The sequence below is a fragment of the Lagopus leucura genome, unplaced genomic scaffold (assembly GCF_019238085.1).
Source record: "Lagopus leucura isolate 7727_CA_CO unplaced genomic scaffold, USGS_WTPT01 Super-Scaffold_100159, whole genome shotgun sequence".
In the NCBI taxonomy this organism is placed as follows: domain Eukaryota; kingdom Metazoa; phylum Chordata; class Aves; order Galliformes; family Phasianidae; genus Lagopus; species Lagopus leucura.
In genome coordinates, this window is record NW_024962335.1 from 29,122,092 (window position 1) to 29,135,716 (window position 13,625).

General features: G+C 41.4%; 1 protein-coding gene across 1 annotated transcript; it reads right to left on the reverse strand.

Moving 5' to 3' along the window:
- Positions 1–3,901: 3,901 nt before the first annotated feature.
- On the reverse strand, positions 3,902–8,134 carry SPX (spexin hormone). Its single transcript, XM_042890523.1, has 6 exons — positions 8,102–8,134; positions 7,145–7,225; positions 6,962–7,019; positions 5,602–5,664; positions 4,868–4,951; positions 3,902–4,068 (listed from the first exon to the last, which is right to left on the reverse strand). Exons 1-6 carry the CDS (start codon positions 8,105–8,107, stop codon positions 4,010–4,012), a joined length of 351 nt encoding a protein of 116 aa, XP_042746457.1. The 5' UTR covers positions 8,108–8,134; the 3' UTR covers positions 3,902–4,009.
- Positions 8,135–13,625: the final 5,491 nt, after the last annotated feature.

A 13,625-nucleotide genomic window follows, 5' to 3' on the forward strand; every position in this document is an offset into this window, starting at 1 on the left:
GCTTTGAGACGTCTCCAGGCAACGGATTGTGACTCCATAGTCCACGGATGCTTTAACGTGGGTGCAGCGGCTCAGCCCAGCAGTTCGTGCCTGGCCTCCGACCGAGCGAGCGTGCGTGCGTGCGAGGACCGGAGTGTGGACAGGGCGAGCTTTGGTGCTGGAACGTGCTCTGGGTGCTGCTAGCGCAGCTCTCAGCGGCCGTCTCAGAGCCACTTGTTCTTTACCCCGACCCTGCTGGGAGCAGGTAGACGGGACATCCCAGAGAGGCGCGTGCAGCGGCACAGGTAGGCGGCACGGGGACTGGCGGCGCAGGGCAGGGGGGCACCTTGAGGGAGCCTTCCCAGCGCTTCCCAGGTGTGTGACTAACGTCTCTTGTCCTCTTGTCCTCTTCCAGCGTGACACCTGCTGCTGCAGCGCCAGAGCCGGGGAGCGCGTTGCCATCTCCCGCTCCCCCGAGCCCACTGCAAGTGGCGGAAGCATGGAGGCAGCATTAGACACCCGCTGCCCCGTGTGCCTGGACAACTGGGACAGCGCGGCGTACGCCATGCCGTGCTGCCACCAGTTCTGCTTTCCCTGCATCCAGCGGTGGACGAGCACCAGGCCCCAGTGTCCGCTTTGCAAACAGGGTGTGCAGTCCATCATCCACACCACGCCAGCGGACAGCAAGTACGAGGAGCTGGTCCTCAGACCGGCTACAGTGGCATCCGTTGCCACCCGACGCCCCGCAGGCCCCCGGGCAGCCTGGCCATGGCCTGCAGTGCCCAGGCGTTCTGCGGGCGGCCTCTCCCGTGACACCTGGGCTTCCATCTTCCGGGAGAACCCGGCCCTGCTGCGGCCCCTGCGCTCCTGGCTGCAACGGAAGCTGCGCCGCATCCTGGGCACCGAGGAGCCACAGGCAGAAGCGCTGGTCAACAGCGTCATCTCGGCCCTGCTCCTCGTCGGCTTGGAGCAGGACATCCTGATGGAGAGGCTGGACCTCCACCTGCACGGCCACACAGGCAACTTTGTAAGGCAGTTCATCGCCTTCTCCGTGCAGAAGTACGGCAGGGAGGCTCAGCGCTTGCTGGGCCTCAACGTCACCCCTGCTGCTGGGGCACAGGAGGCCAACCCAACATGAGAGCCCACAGCTGCCCCACAACAGGAGGCTCCTGTCCCTGGCCCAGCACTCTCCAGCAGCCCTGCCAGCTCCACCAGGGACGAAATCCCAGGCAGGACAGGAGGAGACATCGCTGGGCATCCCAGCTGCCTGCATAACAACCCTGCGGAGGTCACCGTGGAGCAGGCAGTGCCCCATGAGGAGCCAGGGCAGCCTGTGGCAGGGCCCTCTGGCCACAGCCTTCCTCAGCAGTCCCGGCGAGCCCCGAAGAGGAAGGCCAGCGACTGCCAGGCCTTGGCATCACCAAAGAAGAGGCCACCCAGCCGGCAGCAATAGAACAGCGGCCGAGCTGATGAGACTGGGGCCGGGCAACAGCTGGGACACACGCCGGCCCCAATGGACCCTTGCCATCAGTGTCCAATTCCACCATACAAATAAACTAGAAAGACAAACCGCAAAAATACGTTTTGGCATTGCTAACGGCACAGCCGTTGTTGCTTCCTCATCCTCGATGCTTTCTCCCCTTTCTCCTGCTGCCAAGCCACTGCTGGCTCTGTTGCATCCCGGACAGGGACCCCATGACAGGGGAAGGGCAAATTTCTGCATCTGGGGGGAACATCCCTGTATCGTATGACAGCTGGGGTTAGCCAGGTGGAGCGGACCTAGGAGTCCTGCTGGACACCTGGCTGAAGCAGCAAGAGCCCAGGCTGCCTTGGTGAATGGCGTCCTGGGCTGCGTGAGGCCCGGTGCTGCCAGTAGATGAAGGGCTGAAATAGCAACAATCCACAGAACAGCACTACTAGCTACTTAACTCCCAGTGTACTATGTGATATTATTGTGCGGAATACTGATAACAAGGCTCACAAAAACATGACAAGACCTAATCATTAAATAAAATCCTACAATAATTCCAAATCCATATATTTTCCTCATACGGCATTTGGTAAAGATTATGAAGCTTCTTTTTAAAACCATTGTGGAAGAAGTGAATCTGTGAATGAGAAACTGACACCTGATTTGCCTTGCAAGTTTCAACTGTCTTTAACTTACATAGATACAGAGTGGCTGGATCAATATGTTTAGAAGTAGGTTTCAACACGAAGACATTAGTAAGGAGATTGTTGTTTTTTTGTGAATCAAGAATTCCTCACGCTGTTCAAGAAAAGCCACTTCCAGGACTTGATTCAGCCTTTTCCTTATCAGGTAGGAAGATCTGACCTCTGGAGGTGTTTACCTCCACTGCTATTTGGGGGTGAGGTAGGGTCAGATGGCCTGCTTTAAATACACACTGTTCCTCCTACACAGATTATTAAGAGTAAAAGTGATAAAGTGCCACACTCTGTATCTTCGGCCACGTAAAATCATTTTTAAAATCGCATTTTCATTCTTAAGCTGATCTGGATCACTGAAAAAAGATACCGTGTTAGAAACCTTGTTCTAGCTTTACTGCAGTATCTGAAATGAATATTAAAGGAGTTTCTACTGTCCCAGATGATTTTAAAGTAACGAATAATTACAATTAATGAGTATTTTTCATATTAATGCAGTGAAAGCAAAAGTACTGCCGAATGTTCATACAGTTTACTAAATGGAGAGTAGCTGCACTTCGTGAGCTCAAAGGTGTATGTTCTTCCTTGGAGTGGTTTTAATTAAAGTTACCTTGCAGAGTCAAAGGTTGAGAGTTGAACGAAAGAACATTTAGAGGTCATAATGATTGAAAGTTGATCTTCTCTTCAAAAAAAAAAAAAAAAAAAAATTGATTTCAAGAAACTTGGCATTTTTACTTGCATTTCAATGCATTGTTTTACTGAAGTCTCATCTCACCTCAAATTTCCTTTCATCACAATTGCTTTAACATGATCTGAGGATGATCCAGCATTTCATTACCTAAAAATGTTCTAGTAGTATCAAGCTAGTAGACATCTATTTATCATCATTCCAGGCCCAGCTTCACTGCAATGCTAGAAGATGTGATCACTAGATACATCTTGTAAATGATCATGTTAAAGGAATTGTGATGAAAGGGAATTTGAGATGATATTAACTATAAGCAACTACTGAAAATGCCTGTGGCCTGTCGTAGAAATTAATTTCTCCATACCTTCAGATGCATGTCTTTACATTGAGGAGAAACAACCTCATAGTTAATGTGTGCTAACAAAATAAAACATAACTGCTTGGACGCGGGGATCATGTAGTGACTTTTCAATTACATGAGAACTACAGAGGGCTTCCCAGTAAGACCTCAATGCTATGTAAATAACGTTCCATGCATCCTTATCAGCATGGAACCAGTTTATGTATGATTTCAGTTTATTTCAGTTTCAAAGCTTAAAAAACAGGCTGGCAAAATGGTACAATGATGATGCAATTAATAATCTATGTGCCAGTTATCATGTTTGACATTAGATTTGTAACTAGTGTGTCCCCACTAGCTCTAGCAGAGCCATGCCTCCTGACAACAGAAGTGTCTGTATGCCATGGTCATTACTTGATGCCCTGATCCTGTGTTGACGTACAGGGCCAGCAGTGAAGTGGTAAAGGAATCTACCTTTATCAACAATAAAAAGACTTTAATATACAGTTGGGTGGAAGGTGGTAAAAGGTTTTCCTATAACTATTGAAAAATGGATATTAATGAAGTAATTGTCCAAAGGACAATTCATTCATCCTTTCAGCTAAGATGGTACAGTGGATCTTAAATTTTGGATGAGACATACAATATTACCTAAACAAGACAGGAACTTCACAAATGATTTCTTTGGCTGAAGTTTTAATCAGTTTGAAATTCAAAATGTTGCAATGAATATATACGTCAACTTTTTGGCATTTAAGTGGAGATTATAACACTGTTTACACAGATCATGGTTTCAGGGTAGATGGAATACAAATGTTAAAGAAATTTCAAATATTTCACCAGTTTGATAGATTATCCATCAGGTAGCCAGGATGATCACTGTTTTCTTCTTCCACTGCAAGACAAGACACAATGGGGAAAAATAAATTGTAGATAAGGAAAAGTTCAATCACTTCAAGTTTCCAGGATATAGATATACCTCAGGGACAGCCCTAGTGTAATGTGGCTGATTAGCTAAGACATGAAAATAGAAATAATAATGCCTTCTGTCATTTTAAAGGCAGCAATTTTTGATTATTATATCTTTGATTATTTTGTTAGGCTACTACTGCAATTTCAGTGTTATTCTATGGAGTTCTGTCCAAACAAGCTGCTAGTTTTGCTTAGATCTCTCAGATGTCTTTTTTTTTTTTTTTTAAAGGGGCTGTTTCCATCCCCTTTCTCTTGGAACAGAAACAGCAGGTTGGAAAATATCACTAAAATTTATGAATTGTGAACTTCAGAGAATTTTCTCTTTTTCTTGGTGCACACACAAAGGACACTTCCACTGTTTTATCTTCGGAAATGCTCATATACTTCATCCAAACCCCCATGTTCTCTGTTAATTCTACCTCTTAATTCAGAATAGGCATTCCTTTGAGTTTAGACCAATAAAAATCTGAAAAGCAGATGAAAAGCTGAATATATAAAAGTTTGCATACTGTTGTTTCTCCTATTCTTGTTCTTGACTCTGTAAATGTACAACTTGATATAATTCACTCTGTTGGAATCATATTTCATTTAAAGACAAGTTTTTATATTAAAGTGTTATGTACATACTAAAGCATATTTATAAGTACATTTACTAAAAAGCACATTTAAAGTACTTATAACTCCCCTTTAAAAGCTCAGTTTAATACAAAACATGTGTTTACCTTCTTGAGCTTTCCATAATGAACTAAGGAACAATGCTGCAGCTTCAGAAAGAGATAAAGGATTTGTGTTTTGGCTGCGTGTTTCTAGAATTTAAAAAAAAATAAATAAATCAGAGACATTCAGTTTGTTGTGTTTGTTGGGACTTCTTTTCTTTTTTGTATTTACAACTAGAGACCCAAGAAGATATATTGTGTTCTCCTTTACAACATTATGTGCTCAAAGGCTGATAAATGAGTAACACATAAGAGCTCATCAATTTCTTCCTAAAGGAGGTTATTTTAACATTCTTCAGAAAGTTAAAAAAATGTTCTCTTTTTTCATGCATTCTTCATTTTGCTATAGTCATTTCCTTTGTCTGACGTGGAACAATGTTCTCTACTTTTGTCATTTTTTCTGTTCAGCATAATTAATAATTGGATTTATTTTTCTTTCCACTGAAAAAAGAAAATCAAAGGGACTGATTCTTATCCCTCTCTACACCCAATCTGTGTGGAACATCACCACTTATGGAAGTGAAGTCACATAGGTATACAAGAGAGGAGAACCAGGCACAGAACAGTCTTGTGTTTCACATGGTTTTTGGAGTGAAAGGTATATATGATGAGAGGAATTTATATAAGTGCTTCCTTGACCAAGATTCCAGAAAAGCAAAATTATTTCTCCTGTTCTCAAAGATTTCTCCCCTAAACTGAGCAAAGATTGGTGTTATATACACCTGTGCACATGTACTTACCAAGCTGCATTCTGCCATACAGGTCCTTCCGCTGGCTCTCATCTGAGATGAATCTACGTCCCTCTAAAAGAACAGTGTGGAAAGAGTGAAAACAACTTCCCAAATCTGATGTAATTGGTACCTTATAACCACTAAAGTAGTCTTTTCAAAACACAAAATTGCAGCAGTAATTCTACAAGCATAAAATTGGATGTGTTTATTCCTCCTGAGGTCTTTTGAAACAAGCAATAGCCCATCCTGAACCAGAACACTCCAGAACGTCTTTTATTCTATGAAAGTGTTGTTCCAAAAGTTTCCATGCTTGTATTATCCTGCTTAAGGAGATACAGTCTGGAAGAGTTTTCTTCAGTCATTCCTCAGCTGCTAGCCAAGAACCTTCAGTCTCTTTGCTGGCCTATGAGGTATTGCTTTTAAAAGAATTTTTCTACATGAACTCAAAAAGAATTAGAAGAAGACTGGTATGCAAGCAATACAATCCATTACTCAGTTTGGAAAAAAAAAATAAATAAATAAGGGGCTGAATTATTTGCTTTCATGAACAGAAATTGTCAGCAGAATTTATTTCACATGGTGTTACCTCACTGTTCTTTGTAGTTTATATATCTATATGTATCGTGGTTGTAATTGGAAGGAACCTTGCTCCCTTAACATATGCTTTGCCTGGTACATTTTGAACTTTCAATTCCATTTGGAATTGAATTTTTAAAACTAGAAATGTTTTTGTTAAATGCTCTGGGTCTGAATCAGAGACCAAGGTCTCTCAGACTCAGAACATTATTTTGAATGCTGCTTTAACTCTGTCCTAACAACAGAAACTCGGAAGTTAATTTGCACAACCTTAATACCACAATATTGATAAGCCTGACATCCAGTTTCTCCTTAGAAAAGGTCACTTGTGGTCTGAATACTGACTATAATGCAAGATGCTTGTAGTAGGAATGTGTTATCCTATTGCTTGGGAAGATGTTTTAATTAAAGCCTGAATAATGATGAGGAATGATATGTATCAAGTGTGTATTAAATCTCCTTTGAGATTATTTCAGTTAAGGAAGTTGCCTTTCCAATAGGTTTCACAATCAAGCTTCCAACTGTGTATATCTTTGGTAGTTTCTGGTTTGCTTTTATTCTTTCAATAGTTGCCTTCTTCAGTTGGATCCCTTTAAAAATTAATAATAGTACTGGCAATGCCACTGTTTCAAAGACAAGAAGAGATAACGATAAATGCATCTTGGCAGGCTTCAGAACTTCTACCTCCACAGCATCGTCAGGAATTTACTGCTTGTGTACAGCCAAACAGATCAGGAATAATCCAATGGTATAGAAAGTTATCTCCTCAAAATTTAAAGAGCTTAGGACTTACGTGCACCCTTCAAATAGAGCATAGCCTGAGGAGTCCAGTTTCTCCTTTGGAAATGAGCCTTTATGACAAAAAACAAGTAAAGAGACATGTCAGCACTGTATGACATTCCTAGCAATTACAAGTATTAAACAGCACCGACCTGTGAGATAGAAGCTGTGCATTCAGCCCAAGTCAGCTGTTTACCTGAGGAGCACTCCAGGAAAAAGATAGGAAGGACACTGTAAGGAACAGTGCCAATGCAGATGTTGTCAATTTACGCAGTCCCTGTGCACAGCAAAGAACCACAAGATACAGGAAAAGCTTTTCAGATTTGTAAATCTTCTCAACTTCAAATCTAAATGTGAGGGTATTTCCTCTTCCTTCTTTCTCCCTGTCTTGCTGCCCAACCTCACCATGATCTCTAGCTATCTCATCTTCAATACTCAGCGATCTAATGGGAGGATGAATGTTAAATCAAACACACTTATTCTTTTTGCTCTATTCTTCTTAAAGGTGCATGAAGGTGAGAACTGCCATTGAGTCAAGCACCTTTTGTGCTTCTGTTTGCAAGGACTCTAGATCCTGCAGAAATAGGAATAATGTACAAACTAGCAGGGAAATATGTTATAAAGTACATCTTGATTTTACCAAGTCTGAAGATACAAATCAGACAATAAGCAAATGTAGGGGCTGGCCACTACAAACAAAAGCAGGGAAAGCACATCACTACTTCCTCAGGAAACAAAAGTTTTTAAACTCAGCAGCCTATTTCCTTCAATCAAAATTACATACACTTCAAGAGGATTGCTTGCTGGATCCTTTTAATTTGTTTGCTGATGCAGCACATGCAAATGAAAGCACCAAGCATGAATCCTCTGTGAACAAACTGCATGTCCGCTTGTTTTGCGGAGCATCGATAACAGGGACGGGCATCAGAGAGCATCTAGCTCTGTGATTCACAGTGTTTTATTCCATCCTGTCTTTTAGAGCATGTTTTTAATGCAGTGATTTCAAACACACTAAACACAACTATGTGTATATGCCTTCGCTGTTATTTCAAAGTTAAAATTACTAACTGCAGTCCCTGAAATATTATATTCACATGAAAAATCTTAAATTGCAAACTAAATGTTACCCACATACCAAAAGAGTTTCACTCACCTTCATACCTATTGAAGTAGCAAATCTGCAGTCTTCGTTTCTTGGAATAATGTGTCACAAGACCTCCTAAAGGTTTGGGGGCACCTTTTTAAATCTTCAGAGTGAATGTCCCCTCCCCTTCTCTGGTGGGCTGGAGAAGTCTAAAGGGATCTCTTTGTCAGCTCTGTAGATGGAGAAGTAGAAGGTCTAATGACTCCTGAGGGAAACCTGTAGTCTTGCAGGAAGTGAGGGAAATGATGGAAAGACAGATGCACTTGGAGATGCACCCCATTAGCCAGGTGAATACTTTCTGAATGCATCAGCATCAGCTGCGTGCATTTGCAATACAACGTCACCTTCTTGCCAGATGATCAATAACTATGGCCAGAGGCAGGTATTAATATGAATAATGAGTATTTACCCAGGATAATATAACATACTATATAACAGGTTGTTATCCATTTTGGTAGCTGGAAAAGGTAGTAAATTACTCCCCAGTGATAATATGCTAACACTGAGAAAAAGGTGGCATATCCCATGCTACTAGCTTGAGGTTATTCCTACTTTACACTCAGAGAATGCAGCTTCTTGTTCACTTCTCTAACAATCTCTTGCATATGGTTTTCTTACACACAAATGAAAATACAAAGCTGAGTAACCAAAAAATGATAATTTTGAAAAACCACCAACCCTTTGCTGTCTCATGGATTTGTTGGAGCTTGCTTTGTTAGGCTTCCTTGCCTAAACACAATCCAGGACACCTAGGACACCACATAGGACCTGCAGGAGACCCAAGACCTTGTGAGGAAGAAGCTGGAGGGTAGGTAGGATTCCTAACGTACCTAAAATGTCACTATTTCCTTGTGACTAGGAGCTGAAGTACTTCTGCAGTCTGCCTTTCAGTGGAGAGAAACAGGACCTTGAAACACACCTCCTGGCCACAGAGCTTACGACATTAGGAGAGAATACCCATCTGAAGATGTCCATTTCTCTTTGTTGGCTTCAGACAGAGCCTAGACAGATGGCTTTTTACACAAACCTGATCAATTGAAATGAACCCAATTCGCAGTTAAATTTCCTTACTGGTATAACATTAGGACCTTCATAATCTTAAACCCAACAAGTGTGGAAATCAGCAGAGGCTAAAGAAAAAAGATTTTCTATTTCCTTAAATTCTTTGTGCCTTTGTGACTTTTGAGCTTTGAATCTATTTAGTTTTAGTATGAGCAAGTATTCTAAGTTGCCTAGGTATTATAACAAATGTATCTCAAAACCATTTCCCTGGAAAGAAATAAGAAATCTGTGTGCAGAACAAGGAACTCCAGATTTGTCAATTCTACCTTAGTGATTAAAAATTTAAAGACACTTTTCCCTTTAGAGCTTTCTTGCTGTGAGTCTGTGAGAAGATGGGCATCTCACTCTTCTCAGAAATCTAGCTACTTCTGGGATGGCAGGTGAGACATGATTTATTTGCAAACTGCAACAGAAGACAGTACTTTCAGAAGGAAATGCAGAGTACTTGCATTCACCAGAAACCCCCCCCCCAAACCCCCCCCCTGGGTGGGGGTGCGTAGGCATGTATAAACTTATACTGTTGAAAAATGAAGTAGTCTATAATTGGGTTACGGATCATAACACACTAAATTCTACAGGACTTCAGGGTGATGAGCTGTGCATGAAACACTCATTGTCAATCCTGCCATTTCTCAGCTGATTCACATAAATGAGGAAGTGGCTCTGGCATGTAATCAATACTCTAAGTGAGGGAAGTAGAGTGAAGCTCACTGTAGCAGCATGATCCCTTATTAGAAAGAACATAACCTATGCTTATTCTTAAAGATGATCTAAAGGGCAGAGGCTGCTTATCCTGGCCCTGTAAATGATAAAAAGCCAATTTCTGGGATTGGCAGTCAGTGCTGACGTGTGTGAAAGTTATTGCGTGGTGGAGATTTACCTTTTGGAGCCAAATATATATCGGTGACTTTTGTCACGACCATGTGTTTTCCCTGATGATGATCTGTTTTTTGCTCTTGAGTGAAAGGTGTAGCTGTTGTATGTAGGTGGCCAGTAGATACATCAGCAAGTATGGTATTCTTATAGTATCAAGGTACAAATGTACCGTTACCATGACTCTTTTCTCTTACCCTCATTTCTTCTGTGCATTCCTCCTAGTATGTTAACTCTTTGGCAATTTCATCTCACTGCAGTCTGGTATGTGAACAGCATCTACCACAGCATTGCTATAGCTGATACATACTACCCATTACATCTTAAAAGATTGAACTACTTGAGGCAGAGTCTGCTAAGTAGGAAATGGCAAACAACTAAGATTTTCGTTTAACACACAGCAAGGGAATTTAAGCTTGTTGATAAGGCGTTTCCAGTGGTAGCACAGTGAAATATAGATTGCCTTAAAAGGCTATGGATCTATAATCATTGAGAAGCTTAGAGAATAGATTAGCCAAGCCAGTTTTAGAATTAGTTGGTAAACTGATCTTGCCCTGGGACAGAGAGATGAACTTTATGGTTTCTGAACATCTTTATCTGGCTCTGTTTTTTATAATTCTGTGATGTTTCAAAGCTCACTCTGGATTTTAGCACCATACGTCCAGAATGGGGTAAACTTTATGTCCAAGTTCTATGTTCACCTTGTAAAACCTGTTCTCTGAGTAAAATTATCTGTCATCAGTTGACATAGAAGAAGCCTAAAATGTCATGTGAACATGCTCTTCAGCACTGTTTTTCAGAATGGACCCAAATTGTCTGAGCACTTGTATTTTCATGGTGCAGTTCTGAAGGGAAGAGAAGCAAGGCATACAATTACAGAGATCATGAGTAGCTGGAGTAAAACTTAACTACTCTGTTGCCCGTTCAACACAATAATGTCTGCATAATTCCTGTGCTACTGCATCATTTCTGAAGCTGCTTTTCTTCTTTTCTCTAGACTTTACAAGAAGAACTGTACTAAAAACTGCTTCAGTTACAGTGCAAGATGTAGAAAAGTTTGTCTGCTAGGGACTGTGTAAATTGCCTCACACAGAGCCTTTGTTGAGATCTACAATGTGACCAATGCTGTGTCCAGGTACTACTGTTTGCAGAAGAGTTTGAAAAGAAGGAAGAAATTTCAAAAGGTAAAGTAAATGAATGAATTAATTAATCAATAAGTTAAATTGAAGATATTAGATGAGGCTAGGGATATTTGTAAGTATCAGGAAAGAAGAGAAATAAACAAATATTTGAAAGGTGCAAACATCACAAAAAGAAGTATTAGTTGTGAAGTTTGATGACCCATAGAATAGTACAACATTTTTTTCATGGTTGGAAATGTCTGGGGCAAACACCAGGAAGAAGAGTCCAGCTGAAAAAGATTTCTTCAGTTTGCAAGCTGGAAAAGAGATCTGACCACCTAAGTAAATGCATTTACCATGTAAGTTAGCAGAAGCATATACTATCAAACACATCACACAGAGCATGCCTTTCTGTAGTGACAGAAGCACCAGAGGCCAAGGAGTCCTCTGACCTTTACTTCCATCCCCATGAACTTGGCAAAAAGGATTCTTGTCTTTGTCAAGAAGTTACCTAGAGGGCTACCAACTATAGTAAGCGTTACGCATGTAGTCATGTGCTCTTGGCAGAGCAGTATGTTTGTCACACAGTCTCACCCATGGAGCTGGGCAAGAAACATAAACACTATTACTGAGAAGCTGGATGCCAACATTTTGCTGGGTGGAACTGTGGAGGTTACACAGAGAACCTGAGTGATAAATGGGCAGTCAGGAGTCAGACATGGAAGCAGTCTGCTCCGCATTCTTGACATAGTGCCCAAACTGTACAAGCGCCATCTGTAAAATGTGCTCTTTCCTTACCCATGGATACCAGGAGGGGTGGAGAAGGGTTTTATATATTTGTATACATGTATTTATATACAAAGTATATAACTTGCGTAGAGAAAAATGTTAAATGCTGAATCAGGGAGTGCTTTCAAGAGAAGCCAAGTATCTTAGGATCTCTGCTATATTAGCACTTGTAAAACTTCTAAAATGTTGGTCCTCAATACTTTCTCACACCTCTAGAATACATGGCACACTAACTTTTGTATAGTATGTTGATGTGACTATTAGGAGAGTACGTATTAGGGTCTAATTAAACCTCAGACCCTATTAGTGAAGCACTTTTATCTGTCGCCCTGTTTTTGACTACATCTTTCTCAGTATAGATTACGTGGTCAGTAGGCAAGGACTGTTTGCCCTGTGATTGCTCAGTGCCTGCTCTGCTAGCTACACACTGCATGGGTATCATCATCACCTGGAGAAGCCTCTTGAGAACAGGCCACTTGTTCCTGTCAAGGTAGGAAGGTATGAGTGCTGTTTTAATGTGGGAGGCCTCCTCTTCAAATTGGGAAGTTAAATAGCTTCCTGTACACATAATGAATTGCTCAAAGATAAAAGAAATAAGAGATGAGGCCCTCAGCTGGACTGGCTTGCTCTTGGAGATAATACCTCTGTATTAGAATCAGCTTTACTCCTGGAAAAAAGTGTCTACTCACAGTGCTCACTCACCTGCTATTTAAGCCAGAACCTATTGCACCAACACCTGGTATCTGGCAACACTACTGAATGGCAGTGTCTACTTCTTGTTTTAGTTAACATTTTTCCACAAAACAGAAATGTCAGTGCATTTCCACATTTGGAGTTTAATCACAAAGTGACATCAATTCTAGTTTTCTGCAGGCGTGCCGAAGCAGCCTGTGGTAGACAGGGAGGTGCCATTTCTCCAAGAACATGGAGCCTAGTGGGGTGCATGGTTAGAATTTATGTGACAAGCAGTAATGTTCTCTCAAAAGCATTGTATTAACTGATTCTATTTCTTGTTATTTGTAAAACATATACCTAATGATCCACAGTGTTGAAAAACAAATCTTAATTGAGAATATAATGTTGAAAAGAGAAGTGTACTAGCAGTCTTTATAGCAAAACTTGTTTTCTCATAGAACCAAGTTTCAGATCAGATGGCAACACAGAGACTCTATAACCTGCAAATTTCACCTTCTGAATTCCTTTAAAAACTGATAAGAGCTACGAGTTTTCATACGATTTTTACATTCTCTGTTCAGTTTCTGTACAGGAAAAACTAGGTGAGATCTACTGCCTAAAAGCTTACAGCACTGGGGAAAAATAAGAAAACCGTTAATTGAAGTGAGGAACATCTTGGGTACCTCAGATCTGAGCAAAGCAATAAACTGTATTGTTATTTTCCCTTTAGAAATTGGAGTACTAGGGCAGTGAAACTAAGTGCATTGTAAATCAGGGTAGCACACCTAGCAGGCGCAAAAGACAACAAATAAGGTGGCAAGAAAATTGCAAGCTGACATTTTATTTGCACCTCATTGCAACTTGTTGCCCCATTGGCCCTACAGCTGAGTGGCAGGCAGCAGCAGGTGTACCTTGTTAAGGTGATTTTCCAGAAGGTGAACCCTCTCTGCCTGTATCACTACCAAGGTTCCTTTATTTAAGTCCTAGTCAGAGGAACAGCTAAAATAGGTTTA

What these genes read in the sequence shown, in the direction of transcription:
- SPX (XM_042890523.1), bottom strand. An exon ending in GCTCTATTTGAAGGGTGCAC is followed by an intron (nt 5,665 to 6,961) that starts GTAAGTCCTAAG and finishes CTGTTCTTTTAG; the next exon opens with AGGGACGTAGATTCATCTCA. An exon ending in ATTATGGAAAGCTCAAGAAG is followed by an intron (nt 4,069 to 4,867) that starts GTAAACACATGT and finishes CTTGTCTTGCAG; the next exon opens with TGGAAGAAGAAAACAGTGAT.